Source organism: Biomphalaria glabrata, chromosome 18 (assembly GCF_947242115.1).
Source record: "Biomphalaria glabrata chromosome 18, xgBioGlab47.1, whole genome shotgun sequence".
NCBI lineage: Eukaryota > Metazoa > Mollusca > Gastropoda > Planorbidae > Biomphalaria > Biomphalaria glabrata.
The window spans coordinates 3,010,248-3,031,138 of NC_074728.1; the positions used below are offsets into that span (position 1 = coordinate 3,010,248).

Here is a 20,891-nt window from a genome sequence, read left to right on the forward strand (position 1 = left end):
ACAAATTCTACCTTGTTTAATAACTAATTCTCAAGCTATTTAGAATGCTAATCATATGGAAATAGACTGGCTATTACAAATATTGAAGTTTTTTTTCCCCAAGTTCTATTTGCGCATGCGCAGAAAGATATTTTTGCAAGGGTATCGAGATAGTAGTGTTGTGAATTTAAGACGGTGAAACAGCTCGATACCTCCGATCATTTAAAACAAATTATTGTGTTTTAGAGTTCCTTTTTTTTTTTTTTACAAAGCTTATATCAACTCGCTCTGTCTTTGTGGTAAAAGTTTGAATATGTTAAAACTTTGCACTGTTATTTATTGAACCCGACTAGTCATGAATAAAAAAATAAATAAATTAAACAACTAGTTAATTAATTGTTGGTGAATTAATTATTCCGTTTGATTTCGAAATAAGTGGAATAAATGCTACTTAATAAGAAATATGGATATATATAAATATGTATTGATTTAGCCTCCTTATGACTTTTGGCACCTGTTTTTACCCCAATTTTATTATCGGAACAAGTTGAAATGTTGTATACTTATTCATAGTCTATATTAATACACGAATCAACCCAAAAAGTTAACCGATTATTTAATCATTTAGTATTTATTAATTAATTTTGTTTTATATTTCAGAAAGAGGGCTAAAAGTTTCAGATAAATGGTAGTAGTTAGCCGTTATTTTACCTTGGAAAAGCTTTGGTTTTAAAACGTATTTGTTTCTCTCTTGCTTATTTGTGTATTGGTCTAATAACACTATGCTTCAAATGATTTTTTAGAAAGTTGACCTATATGGAACAAGTCAGGTCTATTTCACGTCGATAGTCTGTGCACTTTTAACTATTAATTTTTTTAAAAAAGATGTTACATAAGATTTCTTTTTTTTTTTAAATACAGACATTGTTCTCCCCTTTGTAATTGAGTCCAACATAAATTAATCCAAATGGCCAAACCAGACTGTAAACAAACAAAAAATCGATTTTTTTTTCTAAATATTTTTTTTTCCTGAGAATACGTTAGCACCTTTAGTTTACGGAATGAATTGAGAAAAGAGTTGAACAGAAAAGAAAAAAAAATTAGGCTGTAGCTTAGATGAAAATTGATTAAAATTTGAGGCCCCCCCCCCTCCCCCCCAAAAAAAAAGTGAACATAAACTTGGCGAAAAAAAAAAAAATTAAAGTTGATGAAAGGATTCTGTGTTGATGCATGTCTCTTCTGAACAACAAGGCGAATTTCTGGGACAATGTTTTAAAAAGTGATGGAGTTTTGTCCTGAAAGTTAGAGAAATGTTGATAATGAATGGCTGCCTGGTCGTGCGGTTTGCGCGCTGGACTGTCGTTCAGATTTATCAATTGTCCAGGGTTCAAACCCTGCTCGCTCCCATCCCCCGTCGTTATGCGGGAGGTTTGGACTAGGAAGTAATTATCTTCAACTCTGCAGGAACATCCGAAACATGTAAAACATTTTACAAACAATGGAAAGCAGAGCGATCTATGGGGCAGATGATGTTAAGGTCATCTGTTTCTTTGGTGAACGATTAACGCGCAGGTTGTCATGTGGCCAGCACAATTAAAATCGGGTACCCATTAGAGCTGGTAGGACTCAGAGGAACCTTAAAAATCCCGAATTTCAAAAATCCCAGTCTTCACAGAGATTCGAATCCAGGACCCCAGGTTCAGAAGCCAAGCACTTAAAAACTCAGCCACAGCGCCTCCGAAATGTTGATTACGATTAAATTATTCTATTTTAAACGCTTATTAGTGAAAACAAAACAAAAAATAGAGGAAATTCGAGAGTCTTGAATGGACTAGACTAACACATGAATGTCCCTGTAAATAAAATGCTGACATTAATGCGTATTATTTTCTGAACAATTGAACGCTTAAAGCTACACTCTGAGAATCACTGACGACCTTTGACAGGTTCAGGCACATACCACACGCAGATATTTGTGTGTCTGCAGATAGAGATCGAGCTTATGAAGCGAATCGGTGCACTTATTATTTTGTCTTCTTCTCAATGCAACTAGGTGCAGGCGTTACGTAAAACTAGGGGTCCGTAGGTCATGTCTACACTCGACTCTCTTTCATACTGACCAGGTCCAAAGGTATAGAAAGCCATCGCAATTTGAGGTCAGTTGGCTGCAGGAGTTTGCCAGAGAGCAGCAGTCTTACTACTGCCCCCCCCCCTTTCCCATGCCTAAGAATAACAAAATATAATTGTGTATATAGACAGAGGAAAGGAAACTAGATGGCCAGTGTCACACACGTGGCCTACGGTATTCTCAGTTATCTATACGGGTTGATTAACGATTTTAAATAGATTTGTATCGATACTATTATAAACATCAAGCAACATGCGGCCACAAGTAAGTGAGAATCCTCGGTGTTAACAGCGATTACCATCAACCGTATCGATATTTAGGACTGCTCTTTCTTTTTAATGCCATCAATAAGTAATCGCCTGAGTTTATGTCTGTGTATGCCCAAGCGCTTTCGATACTAGAGAAAAGAGAGGTAATCAATGGTGACAGTATTTGTCCTCTCACGCGACGATCTTTTAATACCCTGAGTGAAATGGCGGGACGTCCACCAGGTTAGTTATCAAAACTGAGAGCAATGGGTGTTTTGTCTGATGACCTCTCAACCCCGCTCCCTTCTCAAGTGCTGGGCGGGGGCCTATTGATTGGAACATAGGTCTGTACACACAAGTCTAATCACAGGCGTGTTTGTTGGGTGACACACAGACACTCGCCACAGGGCGCTGGTACAAGGTACACACTGACACTCGCCACGGGGAGCTGGTACAAGGTACAAACAGACACTCGCCACAGGGAGCTGGTACAAGGTACACACAGACACTCGCCACAGGGAGCTGGTACAAGGTACAAACAGACACTCGCCACAGGGCGCTGGTACAAGGTACAGACAGACACTCGCCACAGGGCGCTGGTACAACACACAGACATAAGACTATGGGCACTGGCACAAGGTACACGATAATTTTGAAACAGACACACGCCACAGGACGCTGGCACACGGTACAGATAGAGATAAGCCTTAGGGCGCTGAAACCATGTATTTTTATACAGATACACGCCACAGGGTGCTGGCTTAAAGCAAACTACATTTTTGACACCAATGCATCAGGGCGCAGGCACAAGGTACACACAGGCACAGGGCGCTGACACAAGGTACGCACAGGCACAGGGCGCAGGCACAAGTTACACACTGGCAAAGATCGCAGGAACAAGGTACACACAGGCACAGGGCGTAGGCACAAGGCACATACAGGCAAAGGTCGCAGGCACAAGGTAAACACAGGCACAGGGCGTAGGCACAAGGTACACACAGGCAAAGGTCGCAGGCACAAGGTACACACAGACAAAAGACGCAGGCACAAGGTACACACAGACACAGGGCGCAGGCACAAGGTACACACAGACACATGACGCTGATACAAGGTACACACAGACACAGGGCGCTGATACAAGATACACACAGACACAGGGCGCTGATACAAGGTAAACACAGGCAAAGGGCGCAGGCACAAGGTACACACAGGCACAGGGCGCAGGCACAAGGTGCACATTTTTGACACGGATATATATGTGTGTCTGTATGTATCTGGGAGAAGGTGTCCATTCTGCTTTTCGACAGTCAACAATCACAACTCGACTCAAATCTGAACGTATTCTAGCATAGGGATTCAAACTCTAGCCTCCCTCTGGTAAACAAGCGTTTCATTCCACTCAACCACACATTCTTATACATATCAATCCTTACATCTTCCTACTGGTATCTTCATGTGTTTTGTTTCCCTGGTCGTGAGCAGGAACGTGAAACAATGTTCTCACTGCCGTATTCCACAACTCACACGAGATCTCGTCGTAAAGACAAGACTGAGGCGAGATCCTGTGATTAACGAGCAGTGGCCGAATCATACAATTAATTAACACGGGCAAAACATTTTTGTTTTCTTTTTTTTTAAATCCAAGAGCTCATTTTTGTCTTCTTTAGTTTTGGAACTCGATGAATCATGGGAAGAGAGATTACGTCACAAACATGTCAATGTCACCAACCAGAAACATTAACGCATCGAAAAAAAACAAAACAAACTAAAACTTTTTTTTTAAACGATAGTATGTAAATTAGCATTAACATATGATTCAGTGTTGGTTTAGAAAACAATTGTTCATTGTTCATTTGATGTTTTTCTGTTATGTCTATTCTGAGAATCGAGGAATTGATTTACATCTTTTCAGACGTTTAATGAATATCGATATAGGACTAGATCAAAATGTTTTGTATTTGTTTTTGTACGAGTCAAGCGTGAAAAGAAAATTAATTAATTTTATTTCTAGACACAAAATTTCTATCTTATCTTATCAAAATAATGGAATAAGAGATGTCCCAATATCTTTGTGTCTTTGTAAGTGTTTTATCGGGTTGTGTCTTTGTATTTTATCGGGTTGTGTCTTTGTATTTTATCAGGTTGTGTTTTTGTATTAGTAAATTATGGTTCAGTATTGTATGTGTTATTGCGACTTTACTTTTTAGTCTTCTGTTCTGAAGTGTCTCTAAAATTAATGATGCTACAAATCGTATTATTCCAGTCAAATATTAGTTTTTGTTATAAATATGACGGCTCTATTTTGAGACAGTTCTAGTTTCTTTATGTTATTCTTGAGATGAGAAATCTTTGATAATGGATGCAAATAACTTTGCTTAGTCTAAGATAACAAAAGGAAAAAAAAAAACGTACGCTACCTATGAAAAAATTACATATATTGTTGGACATACTTGTCAATTCAAATGACCAAGGTTAGAGGTAAAGTGACTATGGGAGTTATCTAAAATAACAATTTACCCAGTTAAATCAACCAAGCCTGTCTGAATACATAACTGCTACAGACCCTGCCACTTCGTCAGAAAATTCTTCAATAGAAACCGTTTATAGAGCTACTATGGATTTGCTTCTCTCTAAGGAAGCTTGGCCCTGGCAGTGCCAGATAATGAATCTTAGTTCATTTCTGAAATAATAATACATTTACACTCCCTTACTACAAATAGTCATCACACTGTCACAGTCTCAGTTGACATTGCATGATCTAAAGTTCACGTCATGTTAAGAGTTTAAAAGACACGTGGAACTCCTGATGTAGAAAACAGGAAGTATATACCCTGTTGTTATATCAACCGAAGGGATAGTGACAGTTGACCTCGCAGACAAAGTCGAGGCCTTAAAAATCCCTAAGCATAGTCTAGTTACTTTTCAGTGGGCGGTACTGCTGCAGACATGCCACATCCACGAAAAAATTCCTCAGTGGGCACTGTTGAGAGGACTACAATGAATTTTTTGTTTCCCTTTAACGAAGCACGACCCTGGCAGTGCCCGAGAATGAAAATTCTTTATTTCGAGCGCAATAATAACTATATTCACATATAACATCACTTGTAACATAACAAGTAACGTTTCCCTTTCAGACCTTGTGATGTATGGATTTTATTATATTACGGCCATCTGTTTCTATGACAAACGGTTAACGAGCAGGGTGTCATGTTGCCAGCACAACCGCCTTAACTTTACTTAAGTCAGGTACGCAATATAAATCCCGAAATTAAAAAATCCCAGTTTTCGCCGAGATTTGAACACAGGACCACTAGTTGACACTCAGCCACCCCATGTTGCCAGCACAACCGCCTTTACTTTCTTAAACTAAAGTCAGGTACCCAATATAAATCCCGAAATTAAAAAATCCCAGTTTTCGCCGCGATTTGAACACAGGACCCCTGGTTGGCACTCAGCCACCCCATGTTGCCAGCGCAACCGCCTTTACTTTTTTAAACTAAAGTCAAGTACCCAATATAAATCCCGAAATTTAAAAAATCCCAGTTTTCGCCTAGATTTGAACTAGGGACCCCTGGTTGGCACTCAGCCACCGAGCCCCCTACATGTGACATAACTTACAGACAATCTCTTCTCAAGCACAAAGATATCTCTGAAATACGCCTGACACTGAACAAATGCATTAAAGACAAAACACACACACACACACACAAACTTTAACTTTATTTTCAATGCTTTAAAATGAAAACAAAATAAGAAAAATGTGAAATTAAAAAAAAATACATCTGCTGGAAGATCTGATTAGTTCTTGGATAATTTCTGAAAATTTTCCAGGGATATTGTCGGGATGGGAGGAGCAGGGGATATGTTTTCAGGATTAACCAGCTGATTAATGACTTGGGTTTGGCGTTTGTGTGCGAAGTGTGGATGCCCTTGACTCTGGTTTCGCTTTGTGCAGAGTTTACGACATAGAAGCACGCGCATTGAGATGACGTCCCCTTGTCACGACATGCCGCCATCTTTGTTTGCAGTATTCGGCGTCGTAAAAATGTACCGAGCGCATGTGAGTTTTATCGGGTGAAATTAATATTTACATATCACGGAGGATATAAAAACATTATAGTCTTTGTTTTATAACATATTTTGTTCAAACTTATGAAGCTTATTTAGTCACCCTTCCTGTTCGATAAATGCGCATTTAAATAAGATCTAATTTAGTTTCGGAAATACCCTGAATTGTGGTTTAATTTCCAGAAGTTTAATACGAAAATCAAAACATATTTTTCCTTACTAGCATACTAACTAGACTCTATGCGTAGCCTGTGTGTACACATATTCGAATCTTTTTATTTTTTAAATATTAGCTAACATTGTTCTTTTTCCAGTAATCGGTTGTAACAATCATTCCAACTCCTGGCCTTCACGTGTGGCTTAGACATTGGGTCTGGGGGAACTGTTAACACTGACGGAAAAGGTGTAAACTAGAAAATTTCGGGCAGGAGAGAGTTGTTAACCTTCGCTGAAAGGGGACACTCCCCGGCCATGTATCAGTTGGGTGTGTGACAGCTGGTCATCCAAATGTCCGTCTCTATTAGAACCTGCAAAGGTCAGTGGATGTAATTGTCAGCAAGGTCCTTCAATCCCGAGCACAAATATCAATTTTTAATAATGATTTTTTGGATCAGATATATTAAGAGATTTTCATACATGGTGGAACATCTATAAAAGGAAACCTTTTTAGCGTATCCGGTGTATACATAGACGAAGTATAGATAAGCTAGGTTTTTTTTTCTTTTAAAGTTACGTGATACTACTATGTTGTACCTTAGCCCTGCAGAATAAATTTCTTATAAGCTTTTCAATTTGTAACTTTCATTTAGTTGGAAATTTTGAAGTTCTATTTAGTGTCCTTGACATTGTTTAGTTAATCGTGAAAATCTCCAATAGCTAGCACACTTATAAGGGTGGTATGTATATTTATGAAGACGTTCCTAGTTTTATTCTAATATCCACAACCAATTTCCGTAACATCATAATGAGACTTATAAGCAAATAAATACCAAAATTTCCGGCTGCATACGTTTAAACTGCATGAAAAAAAATAGAATATTTTTTTTTAGGATAACCCTAAAAAAAAACAAAAAAAAAAACGATATTAACTATAATAATATAGCATTGTATTTGCCAGGTCCTTGTTAGTAAAACTAAACCGATAAGAACTTATTATATTCCGCAAGGTTGTTAACGCCGGAAGTGGTAATGGTCATTAGCCCATCATTACCTATAAAATGCTTCCAATGGCATGAGTCTCAAATAGCCTCTGACAACCAGTCCACCAACTCCTGTGGTTCAGATACTGAGCCTGGCGGAACCGTAACCACAGACAGGAGAAGGGGACTAAGGCGAGCAACTGGCGCCTAAACCAGTAAGCTTTGGGCAGGAGGGGGCTCGTTAGCCTTGGTTGGCTACCCATCTAGAAGAAGGAAAACTCTGAATCCAAACCTCCGCTGCCTTGCGGCTATACCCAAATGCGGTATTGCTTCGGGAGACAACCATGAGGGAAAATTCTCAATGTAGAGCTTGAAATAAACATAAACAAGCTTCTATTTAAACACATATGAATATTACGTTTGTGTATAAATGTACACAAATTCAAAGCCAATGTCTGTAGACATAAAAGTGAAATGATGTTTTGAACAAGATGCGTAACTCACTAGAAACACACGTCCTTTCAGTCTCACTTCTCTCGCTTGTCTCCCTTCCTCGTCTCTCACACCAGTAGTTATTAACTTAAACTACGACAGACCCCCATCGTGATCTCATCAGAACCCATTCAGCCTGCGTAACCAGACCATCCACTCCCCCTCTTCTCATGGTTACATCAGAAACTCGTACACGCACTCTGTAACACCATTCTGTTTTTAAGTCACCAAGAAACTAACAAACTATCCCCCTCAGATTTATACGTCAGTCTCTACAATTCTGGCACAACCTGAGGATTAGAATTTTTAAACAACTTTCCCAGTTATAAGACAAAATGTTGACTACATATTTTTTTTAAACAATCGAGTTGACCTATTGTCAATAGTACTTGGAATGTAGCCTCATTGTAGATTGTCATAAATAACAAGCTTCTCGGTATAACCGGTATACATAATACAGAGGTATTGAAAACCCAATAATAGTTAATAACACACATCGTAGCACAAAGTAATTTTTATTATTTTTTTTCGCAAAAATTTTCTTTCAATATAACGTCCTTGACATTTTTACAAAGCTTCTATCCACTCACTCTGTCTAGTAAAAGTTTTGTACACGTTATTTCTCCGACACCCAATCTCGGAACAAGCTGAAATTTTGCACAATTATTTCTTTTACCTGACAACACAAGAATGACTTTAAAAAAAAAAAAATTAACCAATTATTTCATTTACTATTGGTATTCAATAATTTTGTTTGGTATCTCGAACAAGGGAAAGAAATTGTACTTGACTCAAGTGGTGGTAAAAGCTTATTTAGTCTGCATTATAGGTCTCCGATCTAAATTGAAACAAACAATATATAACTATACAATCTTCTCTAATCATAAGTACCTCATTATCAGAGTGGCTAGCACGGCCGACCGAGGAGGCGTGAGCCACGAGTTCAAATCCAGGTCGTTCGCCCCTTCCTTTTTTAAAAATTGCTTTTAAAAACCAATTACGGTAAAATCCACCCAAATTTCCCTATCTTTCTCCCTTCATTTTTCCAACTGGTCCAGACAATTGATAGGATCATAGCATATTGAAAAAGCTAAAAACATGAAATTGCGCAAAACAAAAAAAGTTAGTAAAAATATTTCTAATCTCACAGATTTATTATTAGTCTCGATCTATTACAAATTTAATCACATTTACTGATCCAAACTGATTGATACACTTAATATAAGCTTTGTTTTTGTTTTGTTTTTTAAAGTATTTTTTTTAAAATATTGCTTGTTATTATTTCTTTCACAACAAATGATTCTTTCAATATAACGTCCTTGACATTTGCATTTTGTCCATTGATTTCAAAATCTCTTAATCTTTTTTTTTTTCATTTAAGTCCCATTATATCTCTCCCCCCTTTTTAATGTCGCTTTCTCTTCTTTTTATATTACTGTGTTTAAAACCCTAACTGAACGTAAACCGTATACAATTAATAAGTTATCTAAGAGCAGATAATTTGGTATTCATTTATTATGAAAACAAAACAACAACTTCCAATAAGATTTGAAAAGACAGATTTACTTTATTGTAAGAATCATCAAGAAATGTTGAAAGCGGTTCGCAGCATCTTTATTTTTTTCATTTCGGAAATTCAGTCTCAAAAGATATTTCTGTTTCAAATCGACGTATTGATCTCGGCAGCCGTCTCTGTGTGTGTGTGTGTTATTATTGAGGGACTGACAGGAAGTCGCGAGGCTGATCTATGGGCAATCATTGCGACACCAGAAGGTCTACTCTTTAGGACTGAGACTGTGGAGACCTACTTTAGAAATAGGGATGGGGGGTGTGTGGAGGACGCTGTAACAACCGAGTGGTTGTCATTTCTGCTGGAGAGGAACTCGACGCTAGGTGACGCCACTCGTGTGATAGTGAAACTCAGAATGAGGCGATTTTGCAAAGGTGAAGGGCGATGTTGAACGTTCGAACGTATGAAAAGAAGAAGTCAAGATAGTTGTTAGCGAAACATTTTGAGATGAGCATCAATTCTATACAGTCTAGCATAAATGTCATAAGAACACAGTGCTAGTTAGATTCATTAAAGGACAATAATAGTTGCTAATATAGGTCTGCATTATAGAAATTCAGCAAATACGCGTCGTCAGGTTTAAGAAGAATTAAAAAAAAATGTCACTATATTACAATACAATTTTTTAAAGGATTAATTTGTAACAATAAATATATTTAAATAAATTGTTTTTACATAAGTAGTTAACAGTACACTGGATTGGCTTGTAAAGAGTACCTTAGTGTTACTTTAACAAGTACAGTGAGCTCTGGTCAACTTTTCTATGGAGGAGACGTCTCTGAACGAAGGTTGACATACTGGATTTAATCCGCATGCAAAAGCAACTAAGCTCAAGTTGAATCACGTTGGTACGAATTCTCATTCGGGATTCCACCTAACTCCTCCAAGTTTAGTAGACGAGCGTGTTTTGTGTCACCTAGCCCTGCGTATTGTTGTCGTTTATTTATGAGAAAATCTTATCATTTTTTTTATTTTTTTATTTTTTTTTTATTTTTGAAGTCTGTCACTTAAAAGGGTATCGATTTATTGATTTTCCTCGATAGGCGTAACACAAACATTGTGGATTATTAATTTTGAATATGATGGCCTAGTATGAATGAGCGTTCATGTGTGCGGAGACACCTAGAACTATGCAGCCCTACTTTTAGAATCAGCGTCAAATCTTCAGCCAAAAGAAGCAAACATCTTTATATGTTGATGTATGGATTTTGACCATATTAATTACTAATAGACGTAAATTTCATGTTACACAGACACGCCTCACTGTGTCCATTGTAGACACGAAAGATGATTAAGAAAGACCAACAAACTAATGACAAAAGACATATCTTGTACACATATATTGCCTTTTGATATATATATATAGATAGATAGATAGATAGATAGATAGATAGATAGATAGATAAATGAGGAACATTGCTATATGCACATTTTCACTCCAACAAAATACGGGGGTATCATTACGCTATGCACTATAAAAAACTATAGCATATAAAACTTTGTGTAAACTTATTAGCACTTTTGAATCAAATTTCTAAGGTCTTTCGCGTGTAGCAGAAAGTTATTAATACTGTTTAGTTGACAACCTATCATTCATTACATCTCTCGTATATTTCTCCTTATCGTATTCTATTCTCGATCTTTGCTGCTGTATTTTATTGCTTCAAGAATGTAAGATGGATTTAAGAAAAACAAAACTAACTATAGAGATCACTGGGTTAAAAATTTTATCATGAAAATATCCAATGTTTCTAAATTATTGACATCTGCCATCTCTCCCATCCATTTGCACATTTCTCGGTAAATTACACTTTTTCCTGGTACAGTTCTATTCTTTCCCGGTAAAATTCTATTATTTCCCGTATAATTGTATTATTTCCCGGTATGATTCTATCATTTCTTGGTATACATCCATTATCTCCAGGTATAATTCTGTTATTTCCCGTATAATTCTATTATTTCCCGGTATAATTCTATCATTTCTTGGTATACATCCATTATCTCCAGTTATAATTCTGTTATTTCCCGGTACTATTCTATCATTTCTTGGTATACATCCATTATCTCCAGTTATAATTCTGTTATTTCCCGTATAATTCTGTTATTTCCCGGTACTATTCTATTATTTCCCTGTTTAATTGAAATATTTCCCAGTAAATTTCCCGGTGCATCTGTTGCGATGTCGGACGACACGTTTCAGGTTGAATCTCGGGACGTGTAAATGACTTGTAGCCGGAAGTTTGGTTTTAAATTTGTATCGATCCGGCAGAGTAATTACGTCATCAATGCTTGATAACAATCGCTCAATGTAAAGACAAGTATTGGCACTCGATTTCAGAACAGCAGACAGAACTGAATAGACTTTTGAAATAAATAAGCTCTACATATAGCCAAAAAAAGGTGGACTTTAATTGTTTTTGAAAGCTAATACCAATGTTTATACTAAATAAGTTTACATTAAAGACTTTCACATTTTGACATACATGTATGACTCATGACATACGATTCAAAGAGTTACGAAGGATGAAGTCCCAACATATATATCCAAGCTCTATTATTAGAAAGAGCTAAGAATATTTAAGGAAACTACAATTTATAGCGTAAGAATATACAGGATACATCCCGAGCGTGTTTCTATAGTAAATCTATTACAGCTGTATAGAAACATGACAAAAAACACAAAAGCTTTAACATGGCAGTGGAGGAAACATACGAAAAATGAATGAGTCGTTAGAGAAAACGGGTCAAGGCAAAGTGTACGTCAATGAAGATGTAGTTCGCTTTGTATCAATAAGAGCGGACACATTTGGTTGTAAGCAGCCTTAACTTTTCTCAAGGCTTTTAACATGGACACAATAAACGTAATGAAAAGTCACTCATCATGCTACCCAGCCATACAACAAGCAAAATATTACACACAAAAAAAAGCGTATATAATTGAAAGAACCACACAATTTCTGCTATCTATCTATCTATCTATCTATCTATCTGTCTGTCTGTCTATCTATTTATCTATCTACCCACCTATCTCTCTCTCTCCTCTCTCTCTTTATATATATATATACTAAGGCTTGTCTTCGAGTCCGAGACAAGTGAGGAGTGCAGTATTTCCCGTGGCTGTGCAACCCCCCCAGCTGTGACCTGCATATTTTGCCACTTCCATGGATAGCATTACTATATATATATATATATATATATATATATATATATATATATATATATATATATATATATATATATAATTAATTGACAAATAAATTGGTTAATTTTTGATTGATTCGTGTCTTGTCACCAACAATACATAGTTGTGCTAAGTTTCAATTTAATCCAAGAATGGGAAGTGGGAGAAATAACCTGTACAGCATTTATACCAGACAGACAGACGGAATGAGTTGATATAAGCTTTGTAAAATACCACGTAGTGTAGGGAGCGAGAGAGAGAGAGAGAGAGAGAGAGAGAGAGAGAGAGTAATTTTGATAGACAGTCAACTGATTCCAATGTCATGTCAAAAATGTCACGCATGTGGTATTTGTAGCCTGACATTTTTTTTTTTGCCCGGGGGGATGGGGGGGGGGGGGGAATCAGACATCACAAAAATAACTGACAGACAGAACTTGTAACACGACGAAACATACACCAGATGTAGGGATTCACCCCCCGCCCTCTCTACTAAGGTCTTACAGTCTAGTCTTTGCGATCATATTAAGTAGATTGTACTTGGGATCTATTACATACCAACAAATCGAGATGTCCAGACCCATCAACGTGACGGGACATAATGAGTTCCTGACGGGTCTTCAAGATCACGATTTAAACTTTAAAAAGACTTAATTGCAGTCTAATACCAACATCATCACAGGACGTGACATCCCCCCCACCCCCAACCAAAACAAAAATAAAAAAATAAATAAACATAAAACAAACAATATACATTTAAAAAAAGATTGACCAAAACAAAAAAACGACTTATTATTTAGTAATATGTCAATTTGTTCGAGAATGAGAAATAGGCCATATGATACTATGAATTTTGATATTACACTAGATGTAATGTAAGAAGTATTCAGTCAATTCTATTTTTTTTTGGGGGGGGGAGCATCATTTGAACATAGGCATATATATTACAATTGTGTACGTAAGTACAATCTAAAAGACTCGAAGACAATCCTTATGAAAAGTTATGTGTCAATATCTTATAGATTTGATATAGTACAATGAATTAAAGATTATTCTGTTTCTTTCTTTGTATGTACACGTATGATTACATTTATTTGTTCCTATTAGGATTTTCTTTGTGTGTGCTAAAATTGTCCTCTCAACCCTAAATCCTTACCTTCAAAAATACAAGTAAAAAGAGCACATGTTACATAGTTACGACACAAAGATGTTAATCCAGGTACACCACTCGAGCATAAACTAGCTATAAAGCGTGTAAATTCTGCGTGAAAGTCTGGCTCATTGTTCTTGTCACATGCTGGACTTGTTTGTTGTATAAGAGATATATAGTGGAGTTTAGGGTTTATTAGAAAAAAAATTCTATAAATCAAAAAAAAGAACATAAAATTAAATTGTTATTTAACCTTGGTTAGGCCAATAATAGAATATGCATCCTCTGTTTAGGACCCTTAAACTCAAGAAAACATAAAGAAACTGGAACAGACACAAAATAGAGCAGTGAGATTCATAACAAACGAATATTCACATTTGACTAGAGTAACACCTTTAGTAAAATCACTAAATTTAGAAAGTCTTCAGGATAAAAGACTTAAAAGTAAAGTAGCAATTATACATAAAACACTGAACCATAATCTTCAAATACAAAAACAAAATTTAATAAAAATACTCAGAAAGACACAAAGATAAAGATACATTCTTCGTCCCATATGCTAGGACAAATTTGTACAAAAGCTACTTCTTCCCTAGCGCTATTAGAGCATGGAATGGGTTGCCTGAGCTAGCTAGGAAAACCAGTAACTTGGCGGAGTTTAGGTCATTGGTTAATATGCATGACTAAATGCATGACGCGTAGGATGTAGTCCTCTTCTTTTTTGAAGTAACGTCTGTATTATATAAGAGAAGAAGTTGATATGGTCTTTAAAGGAAAAGGGAATCTACTTTAAAACATACTTTCTTGATAATAGTTCGCACTTGTTTTTCAACCAATTAAAATTGCATATTTGATATTTCTATCTCAAGTTGCAATAAATTAATGCAGTGTATAGTCTCGGATATACATATAAAAAAAAGAAACAACTAAGATAACAATTAGGTCGAAAAATCGACTCTTTGCGAGCGCATTTCCCCTTAATTAAAGTTGCAATATATGATGCAATACTACTGATGATTTCACACTAGATTTCAGGACGTACTCACCTTATGCAACCTCACGTCTGAGAAAATCGTTTGCCACATCCGCCTGGCGATCAGCTGCTGTGACAGAAGTAGAACGATGGCAGCCGCTGCGAACACCCCCTGACAGAGTTTGGGATTTCCCATTTCTGCTGCCTGGTAGCACCGCGGCACTGGTTCCTCATCGGAGTTTTCCCGGAAATCAAAACGCTTCAGTTTTTTTTCAAGAAATCATTCGTGTTTGATGGTTATTATATCCGAAGAATTCACTCACAATGTAATTCAGTTAGCAGCCGTGAAGGTAATTTGCGCCATTTCACTCATTCTGCTAGTGCTGTTTTCAACCCGTCAAACAACATTATGACAATTTTGCTTTGGATACTAAATAAAGCGTGTCTTAGTCTGATAAGTAATATTTTTTTTACACGATTTTATTACAAATAAATATTTTTTAAGGTAGAAACAAATTTTCTTGACCTAAATATTCTGGTCTTTTCACGCTAAATTTCAAGACAGGTGTAGAATAAAGGGGTGAAAAAAAGTTAAACAAAGAAATAAAAGGTAGGTAATCTTTTTTGAGTTTGCTTTTTACAATATGAAACTGTTTGCAATACAAGATTGTACTGATAAAAAAAACAATGTCTTCATCTTGGGATGAATTGAGATGCTATAGAAAGTGACTATGTATCAGCTACAAATGAGGAGATTCGGAACAGGATCACAATGGCGATCACTGTCACAAAACCCAAAGTAAAACTTTATGGCCATGCCACGAGGTCCTCAAGGGCTCTTAAGACCTTTTCTCGGGGAGCAGTACCAGGAAAAAGAAAAAAGTAGACAGAGAAAGCGATGGGAAGACAAAGTCAATGAGTGGACTGGACGAGCCTGTCATTGAATGAGATTTTACTTAAGGCAAACAAAAAAAACAAAGAGGAAAGGAGGAAGACGGCCAAAAGATCATGTGTGATGCCCCAAAAGGTTCAACAATATAAGGGATAGGTGTAGGTAATCATCTTTAGACCACATGAAAAGTATTTTACAATAACGATTTAGTAACTAACAATGAGAGAGCCTGTGCCCCTCACAAACTGTTGCGATCTATGGGGCTGATGAAGTTAAGCTTATCTGTTCTTATAGTCAACACTAACCAAGGGTGTCACGTGACCATCACAACTATCAACTGCATCCACCCACCGTTCCCCAATAAATTTCATCCTCGTGGACATCCTAAAAATCCTGAAGTAAAAAAAAAATAAAACGACAGCTCAGAAACTACAGAAACCACTCGGACTCCCAAAAAGAATTTTGCTTCTTACAATTGGTACCCCCATCGGTACCCCCATCGGTACCCCCATTCTTTGGCTTGAGCTGTTGGACGTAGAGTCAAAAGACAGAGGTCTTCAGATTTCTAAACGTTCTTTAAACTGAAATGTTTGGGTCCTAAACGTAACACGGACATGTAACTTTAGCAACACCAGCAACTCCATTAGGGCCATCAGGTCAGCAAAGAGTCTATTCAGTGCAACGAGACCACGTCTAAGAAAGAAAAAAAAAAAAAGAATTTGTTGGACAGTGTGTCTTTCCTAGACATCTAGACCCAGAGAGATCAGAGAGACATTTTAGCACATTGTCACACGGCCTTGAACCCGAAGTGTGAAAAGAATACATTTTTTTTTACGGCCGTATCAAAGTGTGTCCGTTGTATTCGTGCGTCATAAAAAAAATAAAAAAATACATCAAACGCCTCTGCGGTAATGTCGCAAATCGAATACGCGAGGAATGTGTGTATAAGAGTGACAGAGACAGTGGGGGCGTGGGGGGGGGGGTCAGTGCACGATAAGAAAGGAATTTAAATACTTCACAGTTCATCCAATGTTTCAATTCTTTTTTTTTACAAAGCTTAAATCAATTCACTCAGTCTGTCTGTCTGTCTGTCAGTTAAAAAATTAGAATATGTTTTTTTTTCTCCAATTCCCTTTCTCAAATCAAATTGAAACTCTGCACACTAATTCATTGTTAGTGAAAAGATATTAATCAATACAAAATAACCAATTAGTTGATTAAATAATTAAGATTATTTATTTTGTTTGATGTCAAACAAAGGTAAATTAATGCTACTTAATGAGAGATGTGGATGTATATACGAATTTAATCCTCTTGTTACGTTTATTCTTCCACTTCTAATTCTCGGATTAAGTTGAAATTTTGCAAAATTATTCATAGTCGATGAAAACCAATCAATCAGAAAAATTTACCAATTAAATAATCAATAAGTACTAATTAATTAATTTTGTTTTAAATAGCAGAAAGAGAGCTAAACCCTGTAATTTTCAGATAAATGACAATTTTGTGCTCCTGCTATGGGGTGTGTTTGTGTTTCTATGGTGACGGTGGGAAGAGGTTAGCGATTGATCGTGAGTGACGCAAAATGAGCGGCATTGTCGTCAGCAGTACGAGAGACGAATTCAGAATGCCAGAGTGAAAAGACGTGTTTTTTTGTAGTGAGTTAGATTTTGTTCAAAACACCATTTTATATTATGACTAAAGTCTACTACATTGATTTCATTTCATCTTACGTTAATTTTGTCTATATTGTCATCAAAGTTTTTACATAGGATTATTCACAAAGAAGTTATTCAAGTTGATTCACGTTTTATAAGTTAAGATACAGTACGCCTACACAGAAGCGTAGTCAGAGGGGGGTGCAAGGAGGGAACGATGCCCCGTGCGATATGCTTAAGGGGGGGGGGCGCCACACCCAGCCTTTATTTCTATGTGTTGTACACGGAAAATGGATGGGGGGGGGGCGCCAATAAAGTACCATGCCCCGGGCGCACGTTTTTCTCACTACGCCTCTGCACCTACCAGCAGATTGGTGCTAAAGGCCAACTACCGTCAACAACAACATCCCTCTTTCCAATGAATAAAGGGAAAAAAACTTTGTATAAATATATGTAAATAAATAAACATATAACATATATATATATAATAAAAAAAAGACCATTCCCCAAACAGCTATAAACTTTCATCATAAAAGAAAATGAATTCTTCAGACCCATTCATAAATATAGGTATAAATAAACATTGTCATTTTTAAAAAATTATTTTCACAGTAATTAAAGCAAGTTGATTAATTAGACCAGCGAACTTCAAACTTTTTTTCGGCCTCGGGACCATGACGCCAAAGGTATCTCCAAAACATGCGTCTTTGACCACGTCACCAGAAAAAAAAGATCAGTTGTGACCTCATTATACAAGGTTTTATGTGTTGAGAGGGTGTAAGGTAAAATATCACAGTATGAAGGACCGGATATGTCCCGAAGGTGGAATCCTGGGCATCACTGAACAGAAACAAAAAGCTGTTTAAAAATATGATTGAAATGTAGATCTATATCTAGAATAATTCTCTTTTTATCAAACCGGCTAGATTATGAGTTAACAGCGGTTCACTTCCCTTGAGAATGGACGAGATTGCCCACAACAATAAACGCATGGAAGACAAAACCGCACACAAACTGATTACGTAAATGCAGATCAAATTTATTTTTGATCAGCCTGCGCAGTTGGTCCGCCTCGCTCCAGCGCTCCTGACGTTATTTGATCATGCAGCGACGCTTTTAAACTCAATTGTCTTGCCAGTGACGTTGTGTTTCGAGCCCGCGCCCTTTTGTGCTCGGAAAGTCCAGCCACTAAGTGCCATTGTTGTTCCATTGTATGTTTTCAAATTCTGCGGCCAATCGAATCACCACAGGAGTAAATTTCACAATTGGGTCATTACGCATGCGTTGATTTTAAAGTGTTCCTACTCTGTGGTAAAAACGTGGATGTTTTTTTGTTGAAATATATATGGCTCCTTTTGTCTCGAAAGGCAATGGATGCGCCCAAATGAGTCACTGGTTTTGGTTTAATCTTGAGACGGGGCAGAATCTGGTGTGGCTAATCAAGCCAATTCTAGAACGGCAGCAGACTTTGCCACAATTCGTACAAGTGTATGCCTCTGATTCAGGGCTAGCGGACAGGGCAGCCTTCTTTTTTTCCCTCTTGATTAAGGCCGCTTCAATTTTTTTGTTCTCAGCGAGGGTTGTCCCAGCACGCAGTCTGTCTCCATGCACTCCGGTCTTTGGCAATGTTTTCCCACATACTTTCGCTGATGCCTATGGCTCTCATTTCTCGCTTGCAGACATCTCTATATGTTAGTCTTGGGCGGCCCTTGGGTCTGACTCACAAGCTCAGCATATAAGATATCTTTCGGGATTCTACCATCTGGCATACGGGTGACATGTCCGAGCCAGCCAGATTTTAAACAAGAGCCGGCTTTACTATATAAACAAGCGAAATAAAAAGATATATTAAAAAACAAAACAAATTTGATCTAAGGGGAAGAACCGTAAAAATACGACCATATATCTCAATACTGCAGGAAAACGCTTCTTTTTCTATATAAAAAGAGTTAATGAATCACCATTGATTAGCTAATACTTATATTAATATCGTCTATGAAAAATTATGAAAAAGTTCAACTTGATTCGAGAATAGGAAGTGGGAGAAACTACAACATCTCTTAATAAGTAGCATTAATTTCCTTTTTTTGATACCGGAACAAAAAAAAATTATTACCAATACTTAGTAACCATATGGTTAACTTTTTGTGTGATTCATGTTTTGTTAGATAAAACACACTATTGAGTAATGTTATAATGAGATCAGAGAATGGGCGCGGGAGAGAAATAACGTATATAGCAAATGTACCAGACAGACAGACAGATAGAATTGATATAAGCTTTTTAAAACATTGCTTTTTTTTAACTGATAAGAATTTTTATATACTCTAGACAGTCGTTGGTTTTCCTGTCTGACTCAGGCAACCTGTTCCACGCTGTTATGGCACTAGGGAAGAAGAAGCACTGTTCTGGTGCCAAATGAATGCATGAATTAAAATAAAAAGAATCAGATTGTGACAGAAATGCACGTGGGAAAAACATCAAGGTATTACCAAAAATAAATCTGAGCAGACGTGCATTGTTTTTGACCGGAAATGACGAAAAAAAAATATCAAAATCAAGTAGCGTGAAGGCGTAAAAGTCCTGCAGAGGCTGGGTGGGTAATGGAGGGTTTCGATCAGTTCCTTGTGGCGACGAAACTTAAATTCTCATATCCCATGATTGTCTAGTACAGTGCTTCTCAAACTGTAGTCCGCTCACCCGAAGAGACCCGTGAGACAACCGTAAGGGGTCCGCAGAAATATGAAAATTGTATACAATCAAAATAAACTCTTAGCTAAAAACCAGTTCACCAATCTGCTAATTTTATTACCATGTATAGAGGTCCCCGGGTCAAAAAAAAGTTTGAGAACCTCTGGTCTACTAGGCTTGAAATAAAATATTATTCATACCCTGCTTACCACACCAAAAACACTCTCAGTAAAGTTCAAAACACAATAATAATAAATAGCAATAGAAGCAGCGGTTAGTAATAAAGTATGCCATTAGAAAGTTCAAAGACATAGGTCAAGGTCAAGGATCCTCTATTGTTACACATTTCTCAAAGTCACTAAAAAATACTGGCTTCAATGAGTCTTATCCGCAATTTATTTCACAGAACTAGACAAATCTGAGCAATATAGTTACACGCATTCTTAAAGAAAACAATAGAAATTTTTAAAGAGTTATCGTACCCATTCGTATCCCGCTGTCTATAAAAATCGTGCATGTTATGACATTATCAATATGACAAATCATGCTTCAACATAACAGACGTTTAGTGATGCGACTACTACGCTATTTTATTGATAACAAACAAACAAATTAGCAAAAAAAAATTAAAAAAAAAATTCAACAATTCTACTTCCGCTTTGTTTTACAGTACTATTTTACATTTTTACTTCCTGTTGAAATTCGATTTCAACATCCAAGAATAG

At 36.8% G+C, this 20,891-nt stretch overlaps 1 protein-coding gene across 3 annotated transcripts in view; it reads right to left on the reverse strand.

Annotated features, from left to right (window-relative positions):
* The window catches only part of LOC106073270 (uncharacterized), a 353,065-nt gene that overhangs the window by 50,003 nt on the left and 282,171 nt on the right, over positions 1 to 20,891 (reverse strand). Inside the window, exon 2 of one of the 3 annotated variants that reach the window (XM_056016625.1) lies at positions 14,999 to 15,474. The exons of the other annotated variants lie outside the window; for them this stretch is intronic. Within the exon in view, the coding sequence (XP_055872600.1) occupies positions 14,999 to 15,121 (123 nt within the window). The 5' untranslated portion in view covers positions 15,122 to 15,474. The remainder of the gene's footprint in view (positions 1 to 14,998; positions 15,475 to 20,891) is intronic. 3 annotated transcript variants of the gene reach the window in all.